Source organism: Dioscorea cayenensis, chromosome 15, assembly GCF_009730915.1.
Source record: "Dioscorea cayenensis subsp. rotundata cultivar TDr96_F1 chromosome 15, TDr96_F1_v2_PseudoChromosome.rev07_lg8_w22 25.fasta, whole genome shotgun sequence".
NCBI classification, from domain to species: domain Eukaryota; kingdom Viridiplantae; phylum Streptophyta; class Magnoliopsida; order Dioscoreales; family Dioscoreaceae; genus Dioscorea; species Dioscorea cayenensis.
This window is the reverse complement of record NC_052485.1, coordinates 4,302,322-4,324,560: the sequence shown is the minus strand read 5'-3', so window position 1 is coordinate 4,324,560 and position 22,239 is coordinate 4,302,322. Positions and strand designations below refer to the sequence as shown.

Genomic DNA, 22,239 nt, shown 5'->3' with positions numbered 1-22,239 from the left:
ATGACATCATTTGATTTAAACTAGTACAAATAGAGAATGTTAAATCTCCATTTTATCACTCAAAAATTAAAATTTTAGAAAAGAATACACAACCTTAATAACATCATTAATCATCAATAATCTACATTATTGAATAATTATTCATTTTCACCAACTTAAATACTATATCCATGGCATTATTTGATTTAAACTAGTAGTCTAGTACAATGGTGAATGTTAAATCTCCATTTTAACAATGAAAGTTAAATTACATTTGAAGTTAACTTAGAGAAACCATAAAGATTAATGAACATTTCAAAGATTAATAACAAGTATGTTAAATAAAACAAAGAAGCCATAATCCAAAGAAGTTTATTAAGCATTGAAAAGTGGAGAAATTTATTCATTAAGATATGATGATCTTATTGCATTACAAGGGGAGCTCCATAACTACCATAACTACCAAAGAAAGGAAACAGTTAAACCATTCCCTCTCTTTTCCTCCCTCTTTATATATATATATATATATATCATCCCCAAGATGACTAGTAGATGATCATATAACATCTCTAATGAAACATCAATGCAATCACTCCTCCTCATGCTCTTTTAAACTAGAATCTCCACAGTCCACTGGTACATCTCCTTCTCCGGCACCGGCAACTCCAATGTTAAAAGTCCGGTGGCAGCGTCATGACTAAACTCTACTTCACTTGAATCCAACCTACATTTCATCGGTCTCATCGACAAGTATGCTCCAAATCTCCCACATCCCCCGAACCTTTACGACGATGTTTGCTACTGGTGCACGGTCCCCGCCCACTAGAGATTCATCAGATACGGTCTCGGCACTGAACTCTTCAACAGCTCCACCTGCATTGAACATGTCGAGCAATCCGATCGGAGCAAATGATATGTTTGACACAATTTCCTGCAATTCAGATCAAGATTTGTTTGGTTATTTGATATGATGTGAAATGTATTATGTATTATTTGGTTGTTTTGTACCTCAATTGGTATGACATGGAAAAGATCGAACTCGAGAACTTTGAGTGTCACTGGAATAGTGACACCCTTTGGAAGTCGAATCAAATCTTTAGAATTGAAAGAGTACACCACTACTTCACCATTCCAGTTTTCACTGGCAACCTGTGCGAGAGCATCGACATCTTGCGCGCAGATGGTGCCGGTGAGAGTGCCTGGTGCGGTGTCGTGGATCCGTGTCTTCTTAGCAACCTTGCACCAGCCGGCACCTTGGCAATTAAACACTCCGACAACTCCAGAGCATTTGTTCACATTCCAAATCTTCAGAAGACTGCAAAATCAACCTTATTCAGTGACATTCAATCACCAGTTGTTGTTGAGCCATAATACTGTACTATAAATGTTGATGATAATAATAACCTGGTTCCGTCTCGAGCAGGGTCATTGAAGAGACTATCGCGGGTCGGCCGGCCGGGAAGTTGTGCCCGGAGAACAGAACCATCGGGGAGTACTAGTTTTTTTAGTAACTCAATGTTATGTTGTCCGGGTTTGTCACTGTCAAAAATACAAACAATTTAGATACAAACTAAACATATTATCTCAACTCAATTCAACACTGAAATAACCAATTTAAACTTTACTCACCTGACATAGATTGGGCACCCACCAATGGCTCTGGCAGCACCATGATATTCTGCAGCAGGGTGAAGACTCTGCAAAACAAGAACATAAAAAAGGCAGCATTTCAGCAAACACAGCAGAAAAAACAAACATGCAAGAAAGAACAATGTCTGAAGGCAACATACATGAAACATATCCCAATCTGGCTGCATGAATTCTCCAAGAAACAGAGTGTTATAAGCAACAGAGGATATATGAATAGTATGAGAAGCTGGGTCTCTCGGATAGAAGTCGTCTGAAGCTCGAACAATCGCCGTTTGCTTAGCGCTGTAGAGTCCATCAGTGTTGTGACACATACATGAAATACAACCATTGTCAGGGAAATTGCGTGAAACCGAGGCTTCGAGAGCTTGATGATATGCTCTTGTAAGAGACACTCTGCCTCCATGGCCGGCACCGAGAGTTTCAATTATGTTTTGGACATCGACTTTTACTCCGTCCACACCGCAAGAGGCGAGGTAAGAGTGGAGCTCATTGAAGAAGTTATAGATTTTTTTCGGGTGCACGAGACCGAGACCGTGTACTGCAAGGCTGTCCATGACAATGTCCGGTTGGTTTCCGAGCACTCCCGGGGATTGCACCGGGTATGCCAATGCGCTCTCGTAGTGTTCCATTCCTGGCCCTGCCGGTGTTACTCCACCCCAGTATCCAGTTAATGCGTGCCAAACATATATATATCTATTACGAATAGAGAAAATGAATTAGATTAATGTTATAAGAAAAAACACTACCTAGCTTGATTAATTTAAGAACTAAAGCTTTTGGATTGGATCGAGCTCATTTAATACGTCATTGTATAAATACATATAAAAAACAGAGCATTTGAACCAAGTTAAAAGTAGAGAACATTAGTATAAAATACTTACTTGACGTTATGGTGTTTTCTTCGACTCATCGACCACGATCTTGAGGCCAGGAATTCGGTCATTGTCTGCATTCTTTTTCTGAAACTTGGAGTTCTCTTTGATCCCTGTCAATCTACTTGCAAATCTACACCAAAAAAGAAAAAAAAAAATGTAAATCAAACTATGCATCTAAAATGACACTATCATTTACTAATAAGTGAGAAAAAAAAATGTTTAAAGTCTACATACTGAGCTCCTTCTTGAACAACAACATCCTTTTGATCCTTCACTTCACTTCCTATTTGTTGCCATCCATCATCTATGATCAGGAATCTTGGAGGAGCACCACCTTCTGATAAACTGCACCATTCATTAATCATCAATTAAGTAATTAAACTTATAATTCATCTTAAAAAACAAGAGAAGCAAACAAACAAACAAACATAAAAAGGAAATTGACCTTTTGAGTCCTTGATCAACTCCCTCAGCAGTGACCTCTGTATAGAAAGCATCCCAAGTACACCATCCAAACCAGTCAAGGAAAGAGGGCAGCTGTCATTCATGAAACAAACATGAGAAAAGTCACAAACTGTTTTACTAGTCTTTCACAAGCAAACAAAGAATCAATAATAAGCAAAGTTACCTTTTTCTTCTCTCTATGATGGAAAGTTTGCATGTGCTTCTCAACAGCTCTGTTCATCAAATTAGACTATTTTGTTCAGACACAAAACCAAGAAACAAATAATAATAAAATAAATCAAAAACTTTTGGAACTTTTAAATGCTGAAACAAAAACATTACTTGACTGCTTGGTTTATAACTTCAAATGGATTTGTTCCTGCATGCATGTAAACCATATGCATCCCTTGGTTTGTTTCCACTTCCTTATCACCTACAACCCCAAATAAATAAACAAATGATCAACAGGGAAAAAAAGAAAAAAACAAGAGAAATCACAAACTTACCACTCTCCAAGCAAATCTCAATCTGGTTAAGCTCATTTCCTTGAAGAACAGACCTAAACTGGCCTTCAAGCAATGGAAGCAACACAGTATAAACAGTCTCATCATCATCATCATCTTCTTCTCCACTTCCATTCTCTTGATCATTATTCTTGCTTTCTAACAATATAAACTGTGTCTCTAATGGAACATCTTTCCCACAAGTTCCCATCCTCTGTGTCATCCACCATAACTTGAACCTAAACAAGCACATGAATCTCAATCCCCTGCAAAACCATCCAACCAAAAATATAATAAATAAATAAGATTTAAAAAATCAAGAAGAAGAAGAAGAATAAGAAGAAGAAGAAGAACAACAACAACAAAAAGGAACACATGAAGCAAGAGAACATACTCAAGTGTGCCAAGGGGAAAGACATGGAGGCTTTTAGTATCATTTGAAGTAGCACCAATGAAAGCTCCAGCCACAAGACCAACACCGGAGCTTGGAGTTAGTATTATATTGTCTGGAACTCCGGTGAGAAGTGTCTTTCCATGAACTAAAAGCTTGCCATCACTCACGTTGATCTTTTGGAGTCACAGTCATCTTTCCCCTGCTTCTTCAAAGAAGCACTGAAGAAGAAGAAGATGAAGATGAAGATGAAGAAGAGAAGGGAAGTGTGATGCAATGACTAAGATGGTGAAGGATACATAAGAAGAGGAAGAAGAGAGCTCTAGAGGTTTATATAGAAGAGTGTTTTAATGGCGGTGAAAATGAAACAGAGTATTCAAAGGAACAGAGATAAAGACAAAATAAGAGCTTTTTGTTTTTTTAGAGGCGTGGGTGGTGAGAGTTTTAGGTGGCATTCAAGGTTTATTTATATAGGTATAAAATTAAATAAATAAATATAAGTAAAATTATAAAGCTTGGATTATGATAAATTGTTTTTTTTTATATAGATATTCCGTGAAGATAAAAGAAACGTGTGTTACGTGTTAAACACAAGAAATTCAAGTGTTTCATAAATTAAAATTATATATGTATTATTTAAAAAAATTAAACATTTTTTTTAAATTTTTTTTATAGAAATAGTAGTTAGTCTATTGTAACTATTTTATTTTTGTAATTGAGAAATCTTGAATTATAATTCATTTTTTTTAATTTTTTTTAATTCTGTGTGTGAGGAATAACTATCGTTGTTTTTTCGTCTAATACTGTATTTTGATAAATTTATCTTTTGTGTGAATAAATTTTTTTTTGGATTGGGTTTCTGGTAGCATGAATTTAGGGGTGTAAATGATACACCTCTACTCGCAAGCTACTCGGGCTCGATTCGATGAAAACTCGAACTCGGCTCGGTCACAGTTGAGCCGAGCTCGAGTAGTCGAGCGAGCCGAGTTCGAGTATCGTGATACTTGGCTCGAGTGCTCATGAGCTAATCGAGCATGTATGTATATATATAATATTAGATTTATTTCGATAAAAAAATCGAGGGAAAAACTTTCGAGCTCGAGTTTCGAGCATAATATTTATAGTTATTTTTCGACCTTTTTCGAGACTTAATCGAGCGAACTCGAGTAGCTCGATTTGTGATCTGAAAGTCGAGCTCGACCTATAAAAATAAATCTTCGATCGAGTCCCGAGTCGAGTATCGAGTACCGAATTTTCAGTCGAGCTCGAGCTCGAGCTCGATATCGCTCGGCTCGAGCTCGATCGATTACACCCCTAACTGCATGATTTGAGTGGGGCCCATCACATGATCTTACATGTGGACACGTATATGGTTGAAACTTGTTTGTCGGGCGTGGCGTGGCGTTGCTGTTCGCGAATAAATGGATCTTTGTGGGAATGTGAGTATTAGCCGTAGGATTGCTTTGTGATCAGGAATTTTTGTATTGATTGATCATCAATTATTATAAGTAAGTCATTAATTACTTTTGAACAAATAAAAAAGGTTAGTAAAATGTTATGTTTTTTTCTAAGATAAAATAGAATCCGCATGATTGCCTCGGGATCAGAATTCCATTCAAGGTTGAGCACCAATCATTAGATGAAAGTCATCTAATCATCAAAAGAAAAATCTGTGAATTATTGTTTTAATAGGATGTTAATTTGTTGTATTATCTTCTAATTTGTTTTTAAATTTTTTTAATCATTATAAGTCTTAATCTTGCCATGATTGGTTAATTAAAAAGTTCTCTAATGTAACATATTGATTTTGTGTTTTTAATAAGAATATTATTGTTCACATTATTGATTACGTGGCACATCTTAATTTATTTATAAAGGCTATAAGGCTAAATATATATGCATAATTTAAATAAATAAATGCAAAGTATATATATAGATTGAATATAGTGAATAAGGTATGTTAGAGGTCTGTACAAATGAGAAAATTAATAATTTCAATTCACCTATATCTTTTTACCCATCTGTATTGATGTTCGAATTCATCTCATTTAGTAAATAATAAATTAATATAATATATATAGATAAAATAGATAAATCACATTAGAAATATGCATAGATGAAAAATTAATATGTTAATTCATCTATATTTCTCACTCGTGCTGAGATAAAATTTAAATCCGTCTTTTTAATAAAAATATAAATACTTAGCAAAACAAATCAAGTGTCAATAGATTAAAAAAACGTTAGTTAAAAATATACAATATATATACATATTAATTTTTTTTATTGAAATTTAAACTCAGTAAATAGAAGCATTGAAGAAGATATTTTTGTCTAGAAATGAGTTTGAAAGAAACAAAGCGGGTCCCACAAACTCAGAACATTCCAGAAAAACAGCGACAGGTGTTCACTGACACGTCAGCCAGACAATCTGAGTCAGATGTTTGTTTGTCGGTTTATCTTAGATTCCAATACACGCCACGTCACCAGCAATGTTCTGGTACCTTCTGCCAACTTTCCTGATCTCTTTGGAATTGTAAGCTTGGCCTCTTCAAATTTATTAGTATTTTTGTGGGAACGTGTCTTGTTCTCACATCATCAATGATCATCAATTAAAGAGATAATTAACTTAATTTAATCATGTGATTAATTGCTTACATGGATTCATTAGTGTGCCTTGTTGGAATGATCATTTGAGAAATTATTTATTTTTATTTAAAATGTTTACTTGCCTTGTTGGACATCTTGCATTAAATTATGTGTGTTTGATTGGGTGTTTTAAGTTAGTGGATGATTGAATGATGATAAGGATCATACATGATTTATATATATATATATATATATATATAAGTAATCTTTGATAATTAATAATATATGAGTTGTCGTATGTGAAATTTATTATTGAGGGTCAATGATTGTTTGGTTCATTAGTATTGGATCTTTTATGTTCATTTTGCTGAAGATGTGAGTTCGAATCTCAATTTATGCGAATAGATGATATATATATTCAACTTATGCGAATAGATGGTATATATATTATAGAGTTTAGCTCCTCATGTGTATTCATCTTTGATACATGACTTATTCATATTTATTAAAAAAAAATTATTATTGATGTGGTGGTAATTCACATTAATAACATATGTTTATGAATTATTATTGATATCATAAAACATGATAAAATAGTGCTAAGAAACAAAAGTGGAGACATTGTTGTAATAGAGACCACTAATTGAAAAGAAAAGCAGGGTTTTGGCATCTAATTTAAAGTTAAATATACTCATTAGTGATAGAGCTTTTGGACGAAACCAATGTTTGTTCTTTTGAGCTGTCAATATATTTATTTATTTATGTATGGTTGAAGTAGACTTTAATACATGGAATATATTTCTCTACGTTCATTAGTCATTAAAATTCTTTAACTTGTAAAGTGGTGTATTTTGGTCAACCATTGGATAGCCTAATAGTATGACATCAAAGTGTAAAGGGGAGGTCATGGGTTCAAATCTCTCCCCAACAGCAATGTTGTTTGACCCGGACCGGCCCGGCCGGTTCAACCGGAAAAACCGGGAACCGACCATGTGCCCTATCCCGGGTATCTCCCGATTGACCCGGGTATTAAAAACCGGTGTTAACTCGGTGATCGGCGGTTCAACTAGGGAACCGGTTGACCGGCTAGGGTCAGATTAGGTCATAATGTTTAATTTTTTACTAATATTTAATAATTTATGATTATTTTCTCATTAAAAAACCTACAAAATCGTGTATATTTATTAATATTAATTTATAATTTATAATCAATAAATAGAATTACAATATATATATATATATATACCAACAAAAATTAACATTTAAAAAAATAAAAATATGTTAATGTATTATGTAAAATACTTTCTAAAAAAATTTAATTTATTAAGAAAAATAAAAACAATAAAATGAGTGTAATTTTTATTATAAAAAAATATAAAAATTAAAAGTATTCTAATTAAATAAAAAAATATAAGAAAATTTAAAAACAAAAAAATAAAAAAACTCAATTGAGATATAAGAATTAGTGAATTAAATTTCTTATTTATCTTAACAAAAATCAACCAATAAACAAATAAATAAATAAATAAATAACACGAGAGAAGTTTGATAATTATATATTAATATATTAAATTTGTAAATATTTAAAAATGTAAAAAAATAAATGACTAAAATTAGAAAAACTCTCATCGTATATAAGGTCATTTATCAATTTAAATATCAAATTTGAGCAGGTTTTTATAATATAATTATGGATTTAATATTATATTTGCTTTATTATTAATTATTATAATATTTTTTTATATTTAATTATTGACCCTGGTTCAACCCCGGTTCGACCTGGTTGAACCCATCTGACCCCGACCCTGGGCTTAGCGGGGTCATTACCCCGGCCGGGTCCGACAACCTTGCCTCAGCGATCTGCTTTCCCAGATCGCTCATTCACATGAGATTTTTATACTATTCTCATACTATATGTATACTATATATCCGGGTTCCAGTACTGTTTAGTACTGTTTATATTCATAAAAAAAAGGGCACTTGTCTTCTATTATTATGGTGCATTTTTGGACATTGAAGTGAAGAGATGAGTGTGTAATAATACAAAGAATAATCATTGATACAATGAATATGTCTAGTATATATATATGATAATAAGATGAGAGATATTAATTAGGAATATATAAAGTAAGAAATTGACGGTTGATGATGCAACGATTTATCTAGGGAAGAGTTTTAGATATTTAAAATTCTTGAGTTGAATGTATGCTATATTTAATTTAAATTTCAAGCAAATCCAAATACTTCGACTTCATTGTTTATTTATTTTTTCTGTATTTTTATTTTTATTTTTATTTTTTTTCAAAGTACTATGCAATTACAAATGTAATATAAATTTTGAATTAGATTAGTTAAAACCCACATTACTTACTAAATTGATTGTTTTTTACATAGCTCATGTAGAATGAGCTTAGGGTAATATTGAAATATATTTGGTATTTATTTATATTTTCTATGTTCATTTTTAATAGATTATTATTTATGATGTTTTGTAAATCATCTTTTCTCTATTTTTTATTCTTTACTTTTCTCATCTATTCATTATTCAAACATTCATAGATTTGATTGTAGATATCTTAGATGCCTTGAAAGTTAATAAAAAACAACTAATTATATTACGTAATACTTTTATTTTGAACATTATATATTGAGTAATCTTATTATTAATTTTTATTTAATAATAGATAAATCTATACAATGAAAAATTCAAATATCATATATAACTATAAATGACCTAAATTTATATAGCTTGATTTTTTGAATATATAGTTTTCTGTCTTATTTTAGTTTCAAAAGAGTATATTAAAGTAACTGTACCAATTTTTTTAGGTAATTAAAGAATACCTATGTCACATGTAAGTACATAAGGAACTTTTTCAAAATGAGATGAAAAAAAAAATTATTATGATTGTAAGGGTAAACATCTTAGTTTTCTCTTTGCAACCACTATCTATTTCTTTTACATATTTTAATATATTTTCCGTTTCTTAGTTACTTTGTAGCTCATTTTTAAATAAAAAGAAACATTCCTAATGGGTTGAATTGTCATAAATGTTAAGACTATTTGTATGGGTTGGGCTAAAAAATGTCACATGTTATCATTTATCATGCTGAGATTTTTCATATAATTAAGTGGCCTTCTGTCCTCCATTCACAACCAATTGAAGGAAAAGGTTGTATCAAATTGATAGGCCACACATCAAGGGGAAAAAAAGGCAAAAAATAATTAATGATTCCATGACCATGTGAACCATACTTTAAGAAGACAAGGGAGATGTTAATTAGGAACAAATAAAGTTACAAATTGGAGGCCGATGATGCATGATAATAAAGTTTGGAAAGCATCCGAATAAGTGATGATTGTCTTTTTTTTATTTTAAATAATTAAATAAATAAATGACACTCATTTTATTGAAAAAAGACAAAAAAAATATAACACCATAGAAGAACAAAGCGTTTCAAAAATAATTCACTGAAAATAGAGACTTACAAACAAATAAACGATGATTATTTCATGAAAAGTTTTAGATATTTAAAATTCTCATGTTGCACATACTTTATATTTAAAATTTTTCGAAGTAAATTTAAAAAAAAATTATTCAATATTTCCCCTCCATGTTTTACACACATTTTATTTGTGTTTTACACACATTTTCTCGTTTTTTTCTAAAAGATTTTCTCTATCTACAATATAAGTGCAAATATCGTATGAATTTTAAATTAAATTATTCAAAACTCAAATTATTTATTGAGTTGATTGCCTTTTATATATGTTTGCCAAGTTAATTTGTGTTTAATAGATTATCATATATGATGTTGTTTCCTTTTGTCTTCAAGTCATTTTTCATCTCTTCATCAGTTTTGTTTTCCACCGGTTATAAATTTAGCTGCAAGTATTTAAAAAGCTTTGGGTGTAAAAAAAAAAAACAGTTATTTATATTGGGTAATACTGTTATTTTAAACATTTTATATATTAAGTAATATTATTATTAGTTAATATTTTTTATTTAACAATAGACAAATAAATACAACAAAGAATCCAAATATTATTTAAGTATAGGTGAATTTAACATAATTCCATTATTTAAATATATTGTTTTTCTCTTCTTTTCTATATTTCTCCATCTTTAAATGGATGATTAACTCATATCTTAGTCATAAAAGAGTATATTAAAGTAAAGGTATCATTTCTTTAATTTATAGGTAATTAAAGAATACCAATATTATACATGCAAGTATGCAACTACATAAGTTTTTCAAAATGAGATTAAAAAAAAACTTTCATAAAAAATATTTTATTATGCTTGTAAAGATAACTATTTTGTAGATAACTATTTACCATTTCTCAGCTATTTTGTAGCTCATTTAACAGGAAAAATATACATTTCTAATGGGTTGAATTTATAAAAATACTAAAACTTCTTGCATGGGTTGGGCCAAGTTATTACAAATATGTAAAATCTAAGTTCAATTAAACACAAATCTAGAACTAAAAAAATCTCACATGTATCACAATCATGCTGACATTTTTCACCCTAATAATTAAGTGGCCTTCAGGCCTTCTATCATCCATCACAATCAAATTGATTGAAAGATTGCATCAATTTTGACTTGTAGCCTCAAACAAATGAATAAAAATGGCTATTCTACAAGAACAAGTATCTTAAGACAAAATATCTTCTAGATGACATCTCCACATATGACTTAAGAAACGTCTTATGCTTGCCTTTTCATATCAAACCTCACCAAAAAAAATCAACAGAAGCATGCCATTGAAAAATCATTTCTTCTGCTCCAGAAATATATACATATATATATATTATTTGAGATTGCATACTCTAAGAAAGTCCTTAAATTCAAAATCGAAGAATATTTGTTTAGACCGAATCTATGGACATTCGTTTGGACCGTTGGATTTCAATTCAATGGTATTTAGCTATAAACAAATGGTGATTACTCGGTTGATAACTATAGTGAAAAGTAAAATGTACAATATTTTGATCTAAACCGTTCAATTATTTCTAACATAATAACTCAATAAATCACAACTATTTAACTCTATTTCTATTAGCATCTACAGTACAAAATCAAAAAACAAAAATACAGTCATTACCAACTACGACGTCTGTAAAATCTTTTTCTATGTATATATATATACAAAATTAACAAAAAAGTATATGAAATATATTTTTATTAATATTACAATATCAATCAAGGGAAAAGGAAAAACACAAATTTACATTCCTTTCTTTCTTTTTCTTAAAATCTTCGCCAAATATATGGACCTATTATAAAAAAATTTTAAAAAAAATCATATTACAAGTGAAAAAACAGAAGAATTCGTAAACCAATGAAGCGAACTCTTTTCGATTTAGTATGGTATATAATTTAGTTTATGTTATGCCTTCAGCTGCAAAGAACCATCCTTCATCAACTTCCAACTAAGGCTATTGAACCGCTCTCTTGAATATTGCCTTGATGCTTTCCTCCAATCAGTTCCAGCTTTCATCATCGTCGCAAATTCTTCGTAGCTTATCTTACCATCCTGAGACAATTATGCAAACAATTGTGTATTGAGTATTGTCATGTAGTATTCAACTTCAATAGAGACTTCAAATTTGTGGTCTAACACTCTTCTCGATTTGATTTTTCAACAGTGACATATATGAATGGTAAACTAACTGACCTTATCGGCATCCACATCGCGGAAAATGGCATTGACAACTTCCTCATGGTTTGGCCCCAAATCGTCAGCCAGAGACTCACTAAGCTCTTCAATTTCTATGTATCCGCTTTTGTTCTGATCAAAATACGCAAAAGCTTTATGCAAATGCTCATCGTTCCCCATTCTTTGAACATGAATTGATACAGCAACAAATTCACCATAGTCTAGAGTTCCATTTCCATCAACATCAGCCTGTAATTAAAAAAGGTAGAGCATATTTGAAAAATTCTATGCAACTGGTCAACATTGATAATGAAAGTGTAGAATAACATGGTATTATCAGGCGAGATACTTGCCGCATCCATTAATATCTTGACATCAGCATCTGGAAGTTGGTATCCAACTTTCTGTAGCCCATGTTTCAGCTCCTCAAGTGTTATTTTCCCATTGTTGTTTACATCCATCATCTCAAACAGCTCCTTTATTTCTGCGACTTCTTCCATTGAAAGATGATCGGCGACTACCTGTAAACGAGGGCGACGATTAGTCAAACAGATATAAATTATATCTGAAGCTTCCATTACATATGTCTATTTCATATGCATGGAAGTCTTCACTATATTTAAAGATTATTAAAAGTACCATGCAACAGAAAATTACCCTGAGAGCCCTTTTCTTGAATTTGTTCATGACAGAGAATTGCTGAAGTCTTGCTCGAACACTTTCACCCAAAGGAACATCAGGAGCCTTCTTAATATTCTGCAACCATGGATGATCTGCAGTATATAGGAAGAAACCAGTCTCAAATACTGTCAGCAAATAAATAGCTCAAAGCCCCAAACAGAATTATAGTGTGATAAATGCAGCAATTACTTTCTAACTTGCCTAATTAAGACCAAACCCATCCATTAACACCAAAACCATGACAACATATGTAGTCCACACATTAAACCTTTTCTTTTAACTGGTCTTAGTAAATACACTCATACGGTAAGTCTTACACAAGTGAAAAAGTATTGCAATTTTTTACAGTAAGTTATCCCATGCATAGCCATGTTCCTCTTATATTGCACTACTTTCTTTTTTCGTTACAAGGGGATCCCCTTAATCTAGCCCAGAATTCCCTTTTAATGTTCTTTCCCAAAGACACTCCTTAACCTTTTCAATATGCATAACTCTCACCAATATAAACACTCAATGGCTTCTTTTATCTTTCAGACTACTTTTGGAGCTTGTCCGTCCACAGACTCTATTTGTTTTATCGCAATTATAGCGGTGATGGTGAACCAACACATCATATATTCATATATGCCACAAGCCTTCTAAATTTATTTTCATATGGTGGAGGTCGTGAAGGCAGCTACTTTGAAGTGATGATAGAGGCTGCCTATTTTGGTAGGAGAGGTGATGGTGCTTAACAACATGGCTAAACACAAAAGGCATCGGAGATGATAATGGTGATAGCAAGAAAACTGTGCTGCCAATGGTAGCCAAAGGTTAGACTGGAGAAGTTATAGAGGATGTAGAACTTCCATTCTGTATTTCCAAAATATGCAAGATCTTACACCTCCCCACTGATGTGTACAGATAAAATTTTTTGAACACTTTGCAGAAACTATTCTAATAAACCTAGAGCAGGCCTAAAAGTAAAAATATATATTTAAAAAAAAACCATTCATGATTTATGAGAACTAATGCATGAGCTTGGTCATATTGTTGAAAGTCTTGTATTAGGCAAAGACTCAGAGTGAAGTGAAGTGTTTATTTTAGAAGTTTTCACTATAATGTAGAAACTTTTAAGATTTTAATTTGATTTTATGTTCAGAGCCAACAATGCATAGTAATATGAAATTTAGCCGTGAATTATAAAAAATTGATGCTCAATTCAAAATGTTAGACTATCACACCAGCCGTCATGATAGAGAAAGAAAAAGAGGAGTATTTGAATCTCACCAAGAACTTCCTGAGCTGTTAACCTCCTCTTAGGATTTGGTTCAAGCATCTTCTTGACAAGATCTTTAGCATTATCAGAAACTATAGGCCATGGATCTCTTCTAAAATCCACCTTAGAACGAATAATCGCCTCTGCAACTCCCTGCTCAGTTTCTGCACCACAATATTTCACATCAAAACATAAGATACTCCACAGACCACATCAAATAAACCACTCACCACAGTAAATATTCTATTCGTGGCAGAAAATCACAAACTCAGAGCAGCAAAGTTCTCAATTAATCAAGCAAAGAATTTGTGATTGCTAACATTACACTATTTCTCAAACCATATTACCTGCCCAGAATGGTGGCAGACCACAAAGCAGGATGTAAAGTATGACACCAGCGCTCCAAACATCAACTTCAGGTCCATAATTCCGCTTGAGAACCTCCGGAGCCATGTAATAAGGACTGCCCACTATCTCAGTAAATATCTCACCTGTTGACATTTATATTTTATTTAATGAAAAAAATCAGCAACATGGATTCATAACAGAAGGAAAATGAGAATTTGAATGATTCAAAACATCACACATAAATTCTATAGTTTATCAATACCCAACAGAGAAAAAGCTCAAAGAAAGGTATACCTGGTTTGAAGAATACCGAGAGACCGAAATCAATAGCTTTCAGAGTAGAATTCTCCTTGCTGTTGGCAAACAAAAAGTTCTCTGGTTTGAGATCTCTGTGCATAACCCCATGTTTGTGGCACATCTACAACAAACACCATAAAAATCAAAACAAAATCCAAAATCACAAGAAAGAAAGACAAAATTTTTGAGAAGAAATCCAACCTGGACGACCTCAACGATGGTCTTGGTGACCAACGCGGCAGCTTTCTCCGTATAATGTCCTCTTGCAACAATCCGATCAAACAGCTCACCACCCTCGCAAAGCTCCATCACAAGGTGCACAGCAGTGTCATCCTCATAAGTATCCTTCAAGCTAACGATGTTAGGGTGGGGCGGGAGGTGGCGCATGATATCAACCTCGCGGCGGACGTCCTCAACGTCCACCGCCGTCCGAAGCTTCTTCTTAGATATCGATTTACAAGCGAAGACCTCGCCGGAGGAGTTATCAGTGCAGAGGTAGGTCACGCCAAACTCGCCACGGCCAAGTTCCTTGCCGAGATGGTACCGGGCGGAGATGTCATCGCCGGTGGGGGTTTGGAGGACGGTGATCTTAGGTACGTAGGAAGTAGGGGAAGGGCCACGGTTGTAGTCGATGGCGAAGCGGTTCTGCTTCAGCTTAAGGCCATTCTTGGGCTTCGATTTCGGCTTCGATGGAGCAGAGGGAGGCCTAACGCAGCAGTTCCCCATTTTTGGAGTTTGGGATCAAGGATTGTGGAGGATTGAGATTGGGATTGGGATTGGGATTGGGGGAGAAATAGAGAGGAGAGGAGAAGGGGAGGGTTCTTGGAAGGAGAACGAGAGATGAGAATGAGAGGAACGTGGTGTGAATAAAGAAAGAGTTGGGAGGGCGGGGGAATGCGAGTCAACGCGCACTCTGGAGTCCTTTCTTCCGTTTGAACATGCTCGAGCGTGCGCGCGCGCGAGCTCACGGTTGGGCTGTGCGTAGCCCGGTTCCGCGCGACACGGCACGGCAGGAAAGGCAGGTGGTGCGACGTTTGGAGGCATTAAGTCAAACACCAGACGCTCATTCTTTTTTGGGGTTTAGATTCTAGAAGACTGGCCCAACACGTTTGGTTTGGTTTGGTTTGGTTTGGGTTGGCTTATTATTATCATTTATAAAGATTGGGATTTTTTTTTTGTTTTTTTTTAATGATATATGGTATCTAATATTTATATGTAACTAATGTTATTCAAAATTTGAATGGTGATTCATAAGGTCAATTTTATAATAACAGTTTATATTAAATTAATAGACATGGGTCACATTAAGTAACAAACTAATGCAATAATTAAATAAACAACATATGTAAGCTTGAGTTATAAATTAACAGGACAGGTGGATTGTGAGGATAGTTTAAGGACCACAGTTTTAAAAGAAGGTTATTCTAAAACAAAAAATATATATATATAATAACCTCTATAAAGTAATAGGGATAAACGTTTAAGTTGAATCAAGATTAATAAATTGCAACTTATAAGACTGGTGAATCATGTAATCTTAATTTTCTACGAGAAAACCTAGCAGCCTTAGTCCCTTAATAATATAATGAAAAATGCTAACAGTGAATAACCATGAAAGGTTAAAAAACACAGCCATAAAGAACAACAATATTAATACTAATTAAATACATCTGCAGTTATCCACTAGACCAAAAACACTAGAGACTGAAAGCAGTATATTTGTACACACATATATATACATATATATACACACAGAGACATATATTTAGCAGTTGATGCCACATTGATGAACATCTGGACCGGTAACTCTGGTAGTGAAAGGATCAATCCTAACCCACAAAAGGGAGAATATGGAAGCTAGAAGGATAGCCCAGACAACAACAATGGTAGGTGTTCTGTTTTGGCGACCCATCAAACCTTTGAGGAAAGGATACAAGTGAACAATCACCCAGAAGGCAAAGAAGAGCTTACCAAAGAGTGGACCCCAGGTTTGATACCCACTGTTTATGGCATATGAGATTCCGGCAACCACACCGATAAGATTTATAATGAGAAGAGTTGTCGGAGGGATAAGAAGCGTGGTCCATTTGAACATGTAGAGCTCTGTAAAGTCTCCCGTCTTCGTCTGATGCCTTTGAGGTGACTGTGAAGTTGGTGTCGATACCAGCGAGTACCTTAAGAAGACCTTGGCACACAGCGAAGAAATGAGAGGAGACGCCGCCAATGACCCAAAACTGTTCATTCCTCCACCACTCATCAATGCCAACTCCGCTCCACCTCATTTCCAGTATGCCTGTTGCGAAGATGGAAAGGAAGAGCGAGATGAACCAGATGCTGGCAAAGTTGCTGATCTGCATTTGGATACAATGGTTGTGAAATTCAATTGGTGTTTAAGAGGACGGAAAAAATAAATAAAACAATTAGTGAATGCACATGTTTATAATATATAACAGTTTTTAATCAAACAGTACAGTCAGGATGCTATATAGTAAGGATACACCTTGCAAAGGACAGTAATGAGACGTACCTGAGGGATGATAAATTTGCTGGTGAGTAGACAGACAGCAGGCAATGTGCAGTACAGAAGGAGGGGATGGAAGTAATTGGGTAAATGATTGTGTTAATGTATGCGAATCTCTCTAGGAACTTCAATCTTCCACCATAGCCGTACCATATCGGGCAATGACGGCTGAAGAGAATCTCAATAGACCCAAGGGCCCACCGGAGCACTTGGTTTAGACGATCTGAAAGGTTAATGGGCGCAGATCCTTTGAAGGCTGGCCGCTCAGGCATGCAGTAGATTGAACGCCAACCACGAGCATGCATCTTGAATCCAGTAAGAATATCTTCTGTTACAGAGCCATAAATCCAGCCAATCTGGGGCAAAATACAAACTTCAGCGGAAAACCAAACAAAATGGAGGTTACATTGACAAAAACAACTTGCATGCATTGGAATCAGATGGTAGAAGATATCATTTTCTTCACTTACATTCAATTGTTAAAGAAATCACTGTTAAGAAGATAAAAAGAAAGGATGAACAGGATTTTTTTGGTTACCTCGCTTCCCCATTCTGTCTTATCCTCATAACCACAGCTAATGACATGAATGGCTTCTTTCAATAGAGACTCGGGAGTTGCAGACTGAGGAACTCCACCATTCTCCATCAGTGTAGAGGCCACAAAGACAGTTGATTGCCCAAACCTTTTCTCCAAGCTCATCTGTGACATGAGCAGTGACTTCTCATCATCTACACCAGCACCTGAAGTTATTTTAATAAGAGTAAGGCATCTTCTGATGAAGTCAATGATAAAAATACCAGAAAAAACATAATGAGGACAATTTCGATACAAGTAGTAGACATCTGTGTGTGGCAAATGTGCTGCTTGGTAGGTAATAAAACCTTCACCAACTCAAGAACACCAGCAATGACAAACATGCAAAGAAAAAGGAATGCGCTGAATTTTGACTCAGCAGAAATTAACACATCTACACTCCTTATTACATTGACCTGAGCAAATTTTACCATCTTCAGACAATTCAATCAAGGACTATAATTTCCACAAAAAATTGGAACCGGAGGAAATTTTACAGAACTGAAAACTTAAGAATGTATATCGAAAACTAGCATCCATTAGCTTTTCTTTAATGTCAAAAAAGAAAGTCCATTACCTTCAATGCCCTCCTCTATATCTTCTAGATTGGAAATTGGAACAGTGTTGTCCACATGTTTGTTTGATTTCTTCTTATCTGAACTTTTCTTGCTTGATTTTGAGCTCTTCTTTCTAGAATCACCACAAATTGATGATAGGAAGCCTTTCTTCTCTTGTTTCTTGATAGGCGGTTCATAACCATACAAAGCAGCTCTGTTGAAAACACACCCAGTGCCCACATAAACAGGGCCTTGGATGCCATCTAAACCTCTCAAGTTGATCTACCATGAATAAAGGGAGAAAAAAAAAAGTAAAGATGGTGTACCATTCATAGATCAGATAATTCAACTGAAACTGTGACAAGCCAGCATTAGTATTATGATCTTCATGCTGAGTGATGATGCTATGACAACATCACAAGGCTTTTACATAGGTAACTTGCATCTCTAGTGCAAATTTGAGACTTTCAATTATTCAGTAGAATTATCACAATGCTTAGATAATACTAGACAGCTGATGACAGTATTACTCTGACTGATAATCAGTTAATCTACAACACAACAAAAAAATAACAGATGATTTGAAAATGGGACATATAAAGGCCTACTTACATCAAAAAACACAGTATTGCGGTTAGCATAACGATCATTCTTATCAATGCCATCAAATCTCTGTGGAAATTGTACATAGCAAACTGATTTTCCAAGATTTGGGTCCATAAGAAAACACATAGCTTCCCTCAAAGCTTTGCTATTGTTTATGTAGTGATCACAATCAAGATTCAACAAATAGGATCCGTTGGTGAGCACTGCTGAGACACGTACCTACACAAACCAGACTGGATATGTTACTGAAGAGGGCAAGCACTATGTTAATACAATAAGATTTGACTTTTAGTATTCAACTTACAAGTGCATTCATTGCACCAGCCTTCTTGTGATGCTGGAAGCCAGGACGTTTCTCACGAGACACATACACAAGCCGTGGGAGCTCATTACCTTCAGTGTCAAGTCCTCCACTATGGCCAAGAAAAACCTGGAAAATAACATGAAATGTATTCAAGCAAAGTCTGGAGTGTCTATGACATAGAAAACTACTCTACATTAAGAGAATACAAGTTACGGTGAAAGATGCTAATTAGATAAATATGCGATCATCGATAGTTAGCTATAGATGTGTATAGTGCACATCCATGGGAAAATGCAGACTGCCATGTTATTTTCTGGTAATTCAAGCTATAGTCACCTCACATGCTTGACTGTGAAATCATCAATACAAATGGCATTCATATAATTGTGTTTCGTCCAGAGGTGAACTACTTCAGGTTCTAATTCCCTCTACATTTAACAGTGGCTTACAAAATCATTAGAAAGCAGTATTAGAGAATTCACCAACCTGTATCATTCCAGGATGATCTCTAGTGTTATTGCCAGGCCAGGGTGTGCCATCTTGCATAATCCATCCCCTCTTCCGGAACCTTCTGTGCCTTTGCAACGAGGCCATTGATGCGAACCTTAAACTCCTCATATTCTCGCTGCACCAAGTATAAATGCAATCACCTTTAGCATACAAGTAAGATATAGAAAATATGCAATGCATAAAATCCTACCTTCATAGCCCTCCGGTCTTTAACAAATGATGCTTGGACCTTATCCTTCAAATAGTCAATCTTCTGTGCAAAGTACCACTCTGGAGCTCGGGGTTCAATGCTATATTTCTTGCAGAAAGGAACCCACTTCCTTGCAAATTCTGATGTTTCAGATAGGGCCTCAAATGTCAGCATAGCAGCTCCATCATCAGATACATAGCAAGAGACCTTATCAACAGGGTAATCTACAGCAAGAATTGATAGAACTGTGTTGGCAGTAACAAGAGGTGGCTCCTTTAAAGGGTCGACAGTACTGACAAATATGTCAACAGCAGCCAACTGCGATGGTTCCCCTTCTCGATCATACCTGCCGTGCAAGCAGGAATGAATGTGGCATAAAGAAAACCAAAAGCAAAGATCTTCCTACAGTCAATTAGGCTCTCCTCAGAATAATTGATATCAACCTTAAAACAGATAAAACCCAATATAAAAATCACCTCAAAGCCAATCTGTCAAGATAAGTCTCTCGATTCACTGGAAACCATTTAGGAAACTGATCCAATATCCATGATATAGCAAACCAAATCTCACATATCACAGATACAAGCCACAGAGGATAAGCATTCCTCACAGGATTTGTGATACGGTAATGCAAGAAGATGCAGAGGATTATCAGTCGCAAAACAATGACCATCCTGTATGGGTTTATCCTGGAAGAAGGAAGGGACACCTTCCTTGAAAGTGGCTGCCGAGCTTCATCATTCCTGCATTCATAAGAAAATGGATTATGCCAAGGGAACAGATTTGAAAACAATCTAAATTATCTTGCCATCAGTACTGAGGTCAAGAGCTCACAATAAAGCATCATCCATATTATAATCAGTGGCTGCATCAATATCCACAACACCCCGGCCTTCTGAAGGAGCATGACTAGTCGCATGAGTCATTGGAACAACATTCTTATCCTGCTTCATCTTCCAGCCATCAACCCTCTCTTTCCAGGCAACATTTCCAAATCCCCCAGAAAATTCTCTCGATGTATTAGCTGCCAAAGACCAAACAATTCACAAACATAAACAAGCATTCATCTACAACCCAAGACGCTCACAAGAAGAATTTCACGACATACAAGAAGCATAAGGTAGAGGATGCACACGCTTCATTCCACCAGCACCACCGCCAGGCGACATCATATGATGGTCAGGCGACGCTGCAGACAGCTCCCCAGAGAACTACACCAATGAGATGCATCAATTCAACACATGAACTAAAAATCTTAAAAACAAAAGTTAGGGCAAAGAACAAAAAGGGGGGAAAAAATTGGCAGACCCCCTGACTATGAGTGATCAAAGGGATGTGATTCCTGGGAAACTCCCCACTATCATTCTTGGAAATCCCCGTCTCCCCACCTCTCCCGCGGCTCATCCTCCAGCTCAACATCCGATCAGCAATCTTCTGCTTCTGGACCTGATTCCCCGCCGAATACTCAACATCACTAGCAACCTCCTCAGCACCCTCATCCTCCCCGCTCACCGGCGGACTCCCTGCACAAAACCAACAAAACTATTGAAAAAAAGAGCAAACACAAAGAAAACCAGATGAAGAGAAGCCCAGATCGAGAACCTCGATGACGTTTATACTTGGTCTTGCACTGAGGGCACGCCTGGTTCCCATCCTTCCGCTCATACTCATAGCAAGGCCTACAAACAGGAAACCCACACACATCGCAAGCAACGAAGAGCTCCCCATCCACCGTCGTCCCAACGCCATCGCCACAGATCTGGCACACCTGCTCTCCTTGTCCTTGCTGCTGCTTCATCGATCTCTACATTGATTTCAAAAACCCCACAAAGATCATTCAAAAAAGAAAACAAAGCACATTCACAGTGTTAACTAGATCAATAAATAGATAGATCCATTGCCAACCACTCGCTCCACGTCCACCTCCATTGGAGAATTCCGAGCTTGTCTTCTCGGAAGCAGAGGAGAGAATGGAGAAGACGTCGGCGATCCGCCGGAGTTTGTGAGAAGGGGAATAGAGTGGCAAAAAATCGAACACTTGATAGACATGTGAGTGACGTGTGTGAGAGTGCTGAGCTGGATGGAGTGACGTGTGGGGCCCTGTGACCATTTGGGATGCCATGCCAGCTGTTAACCTCATCATCTAAGCGGTGGGAACGGGTAAATTTTTTACTAAATCACTAAACTTTGGTTCATTTTCACTATGATCATCAAATTTCAATTTGTATCAATTTGGTTATTTAATTTTAATTTGATTTCACTGGGCAATAAATCAAGGATTTCAACCCCTAATT

At 35.3% G+C, this 22,239-nt stretch overlaps 3 protein-coding genes across 3 annotated transcripts; all 3 read right to left on the bottom strand.

Annotated features, from left to right (window-relative positions):
* Nucleotides 1–354: 354 nt before the first annotated feature.
* LOC120277476 (probable galactinol--sucrose galactosyltransferase 2) lies at nucleotides 355–4,037 on the bottom strand. Its single transcript, XM_039284336.1, is given in 15 exon segments — nucleotides 355–759; nucleotides 761–910; nucleotides 988–1,294; nucleotides 1,384–1,518; nucleotides 1,609–1,676; nucleotides 1,770–2,322; nucleotides 2,511–2,527; nucleotides 2,529–2,634; nucleotides 2,739–2,849; nucleotides 2,950–3,041; nucleotides 3,133–3,181; nucleotides 3,291–3,381; nucleotides 3,455–3,717; nucleotides 3,846–4,021; nucleotides 4,023–4,037. Coding segments are annotated over 15 exon segments (2,304 nt in total). The 3' UTR covers nucleotides 355–588.
* A 7,622-nt stretch (nucleotides 4,038–11,659) lies between these two features.
* On the bottom strand, nucleotides 11,660–15,409 carry LOC120277290 (calcium-dependent protein kinase 20-like). Its single transcript, XM_039284074.1, has 8 exons — nucleotides 14,885–15,409; nucleotides 14,681–14,804; nucleotides 14,386–14,529; nucleotides 14,050–14,202; nucleotides 12,757–12,872; nucleotides 12,453–12,620; nucleotides 12,118–12,348; nucleotides 11,660–11,976 (listed from the first exon to the last, which is right to left on the bottom strand). The coding sequence occupies exons 1-8, from the start codon at nucleotides 15,407–15,409 to the stop codon at nucleotides 11,830–11,832; spliced, it is 1,608 nt and encodes a 535-aa protein (XP_039140008.1). The 3' UTR covers nucleotides 11,660–11,829.
* An 893-nt stretch (nucleotides 15,410–16,302) lies between these two features.
* Nucleotides 16,303–21,984, bottom strand: LOC120276813 (probable cellulose synthase A catalytic subunit 8 [UDP-forming]). Its single transcript, XM_039283528.1, is given in 17 exon segments — nucleotides 16,303–16,799; nucleotides 16,801–17,034; nucleotides 17,211–17,278; nucleotides 17,281–17,560; nucleotides 17,743–17,945; nucleotides 18,356–18,617; nucleotides 18,948–19,160; nucleotides 19,246–19,371; nucleotides 19,732–19,800; nucleotides 19,802–19,870; nucleotides 19,946–20,291; nucleotides 20,422–20,688; nucleotides 20,780–20,969; nucleotides 21,054–21,156; nucleotides 21,254–21,468; nucleotides 21,548–21,749; nucleotides 21,851–21,984. Coding segments are annotated over 17 exon segments (3,222 nt in total). The 5' UTR covers nucleotides 21,875–21,984; the 3' UTR covers nucleotides 16,303–16,448.
* Nucleotides 21,985–22,239: the final 255 nt, after the last annotated feature.

Coding starts and splice junctions, on each gene's coding strand:
- LOC120277290 (XM_039284074.1), bottom strand. CDS start 15,409: ATGGGGAACTGCTGCGTTAGGCCTCCCTCTGCTCCATCGAAGCCGAAA. Junction 12,349..12,452: donor TCAAGATATTAATGGATGCG/GCAAGTATCTCG, acceptor TTTTAATTACAG/GCTGATGTTGATGGAAATGG. Junction 11,977..12,117: donor GCGATGTGGATGCCGATAAG/GTCAGTTAGTTT, acceptor TAATTGTCTCAG/GATGGTAAGATAAGCTACGA.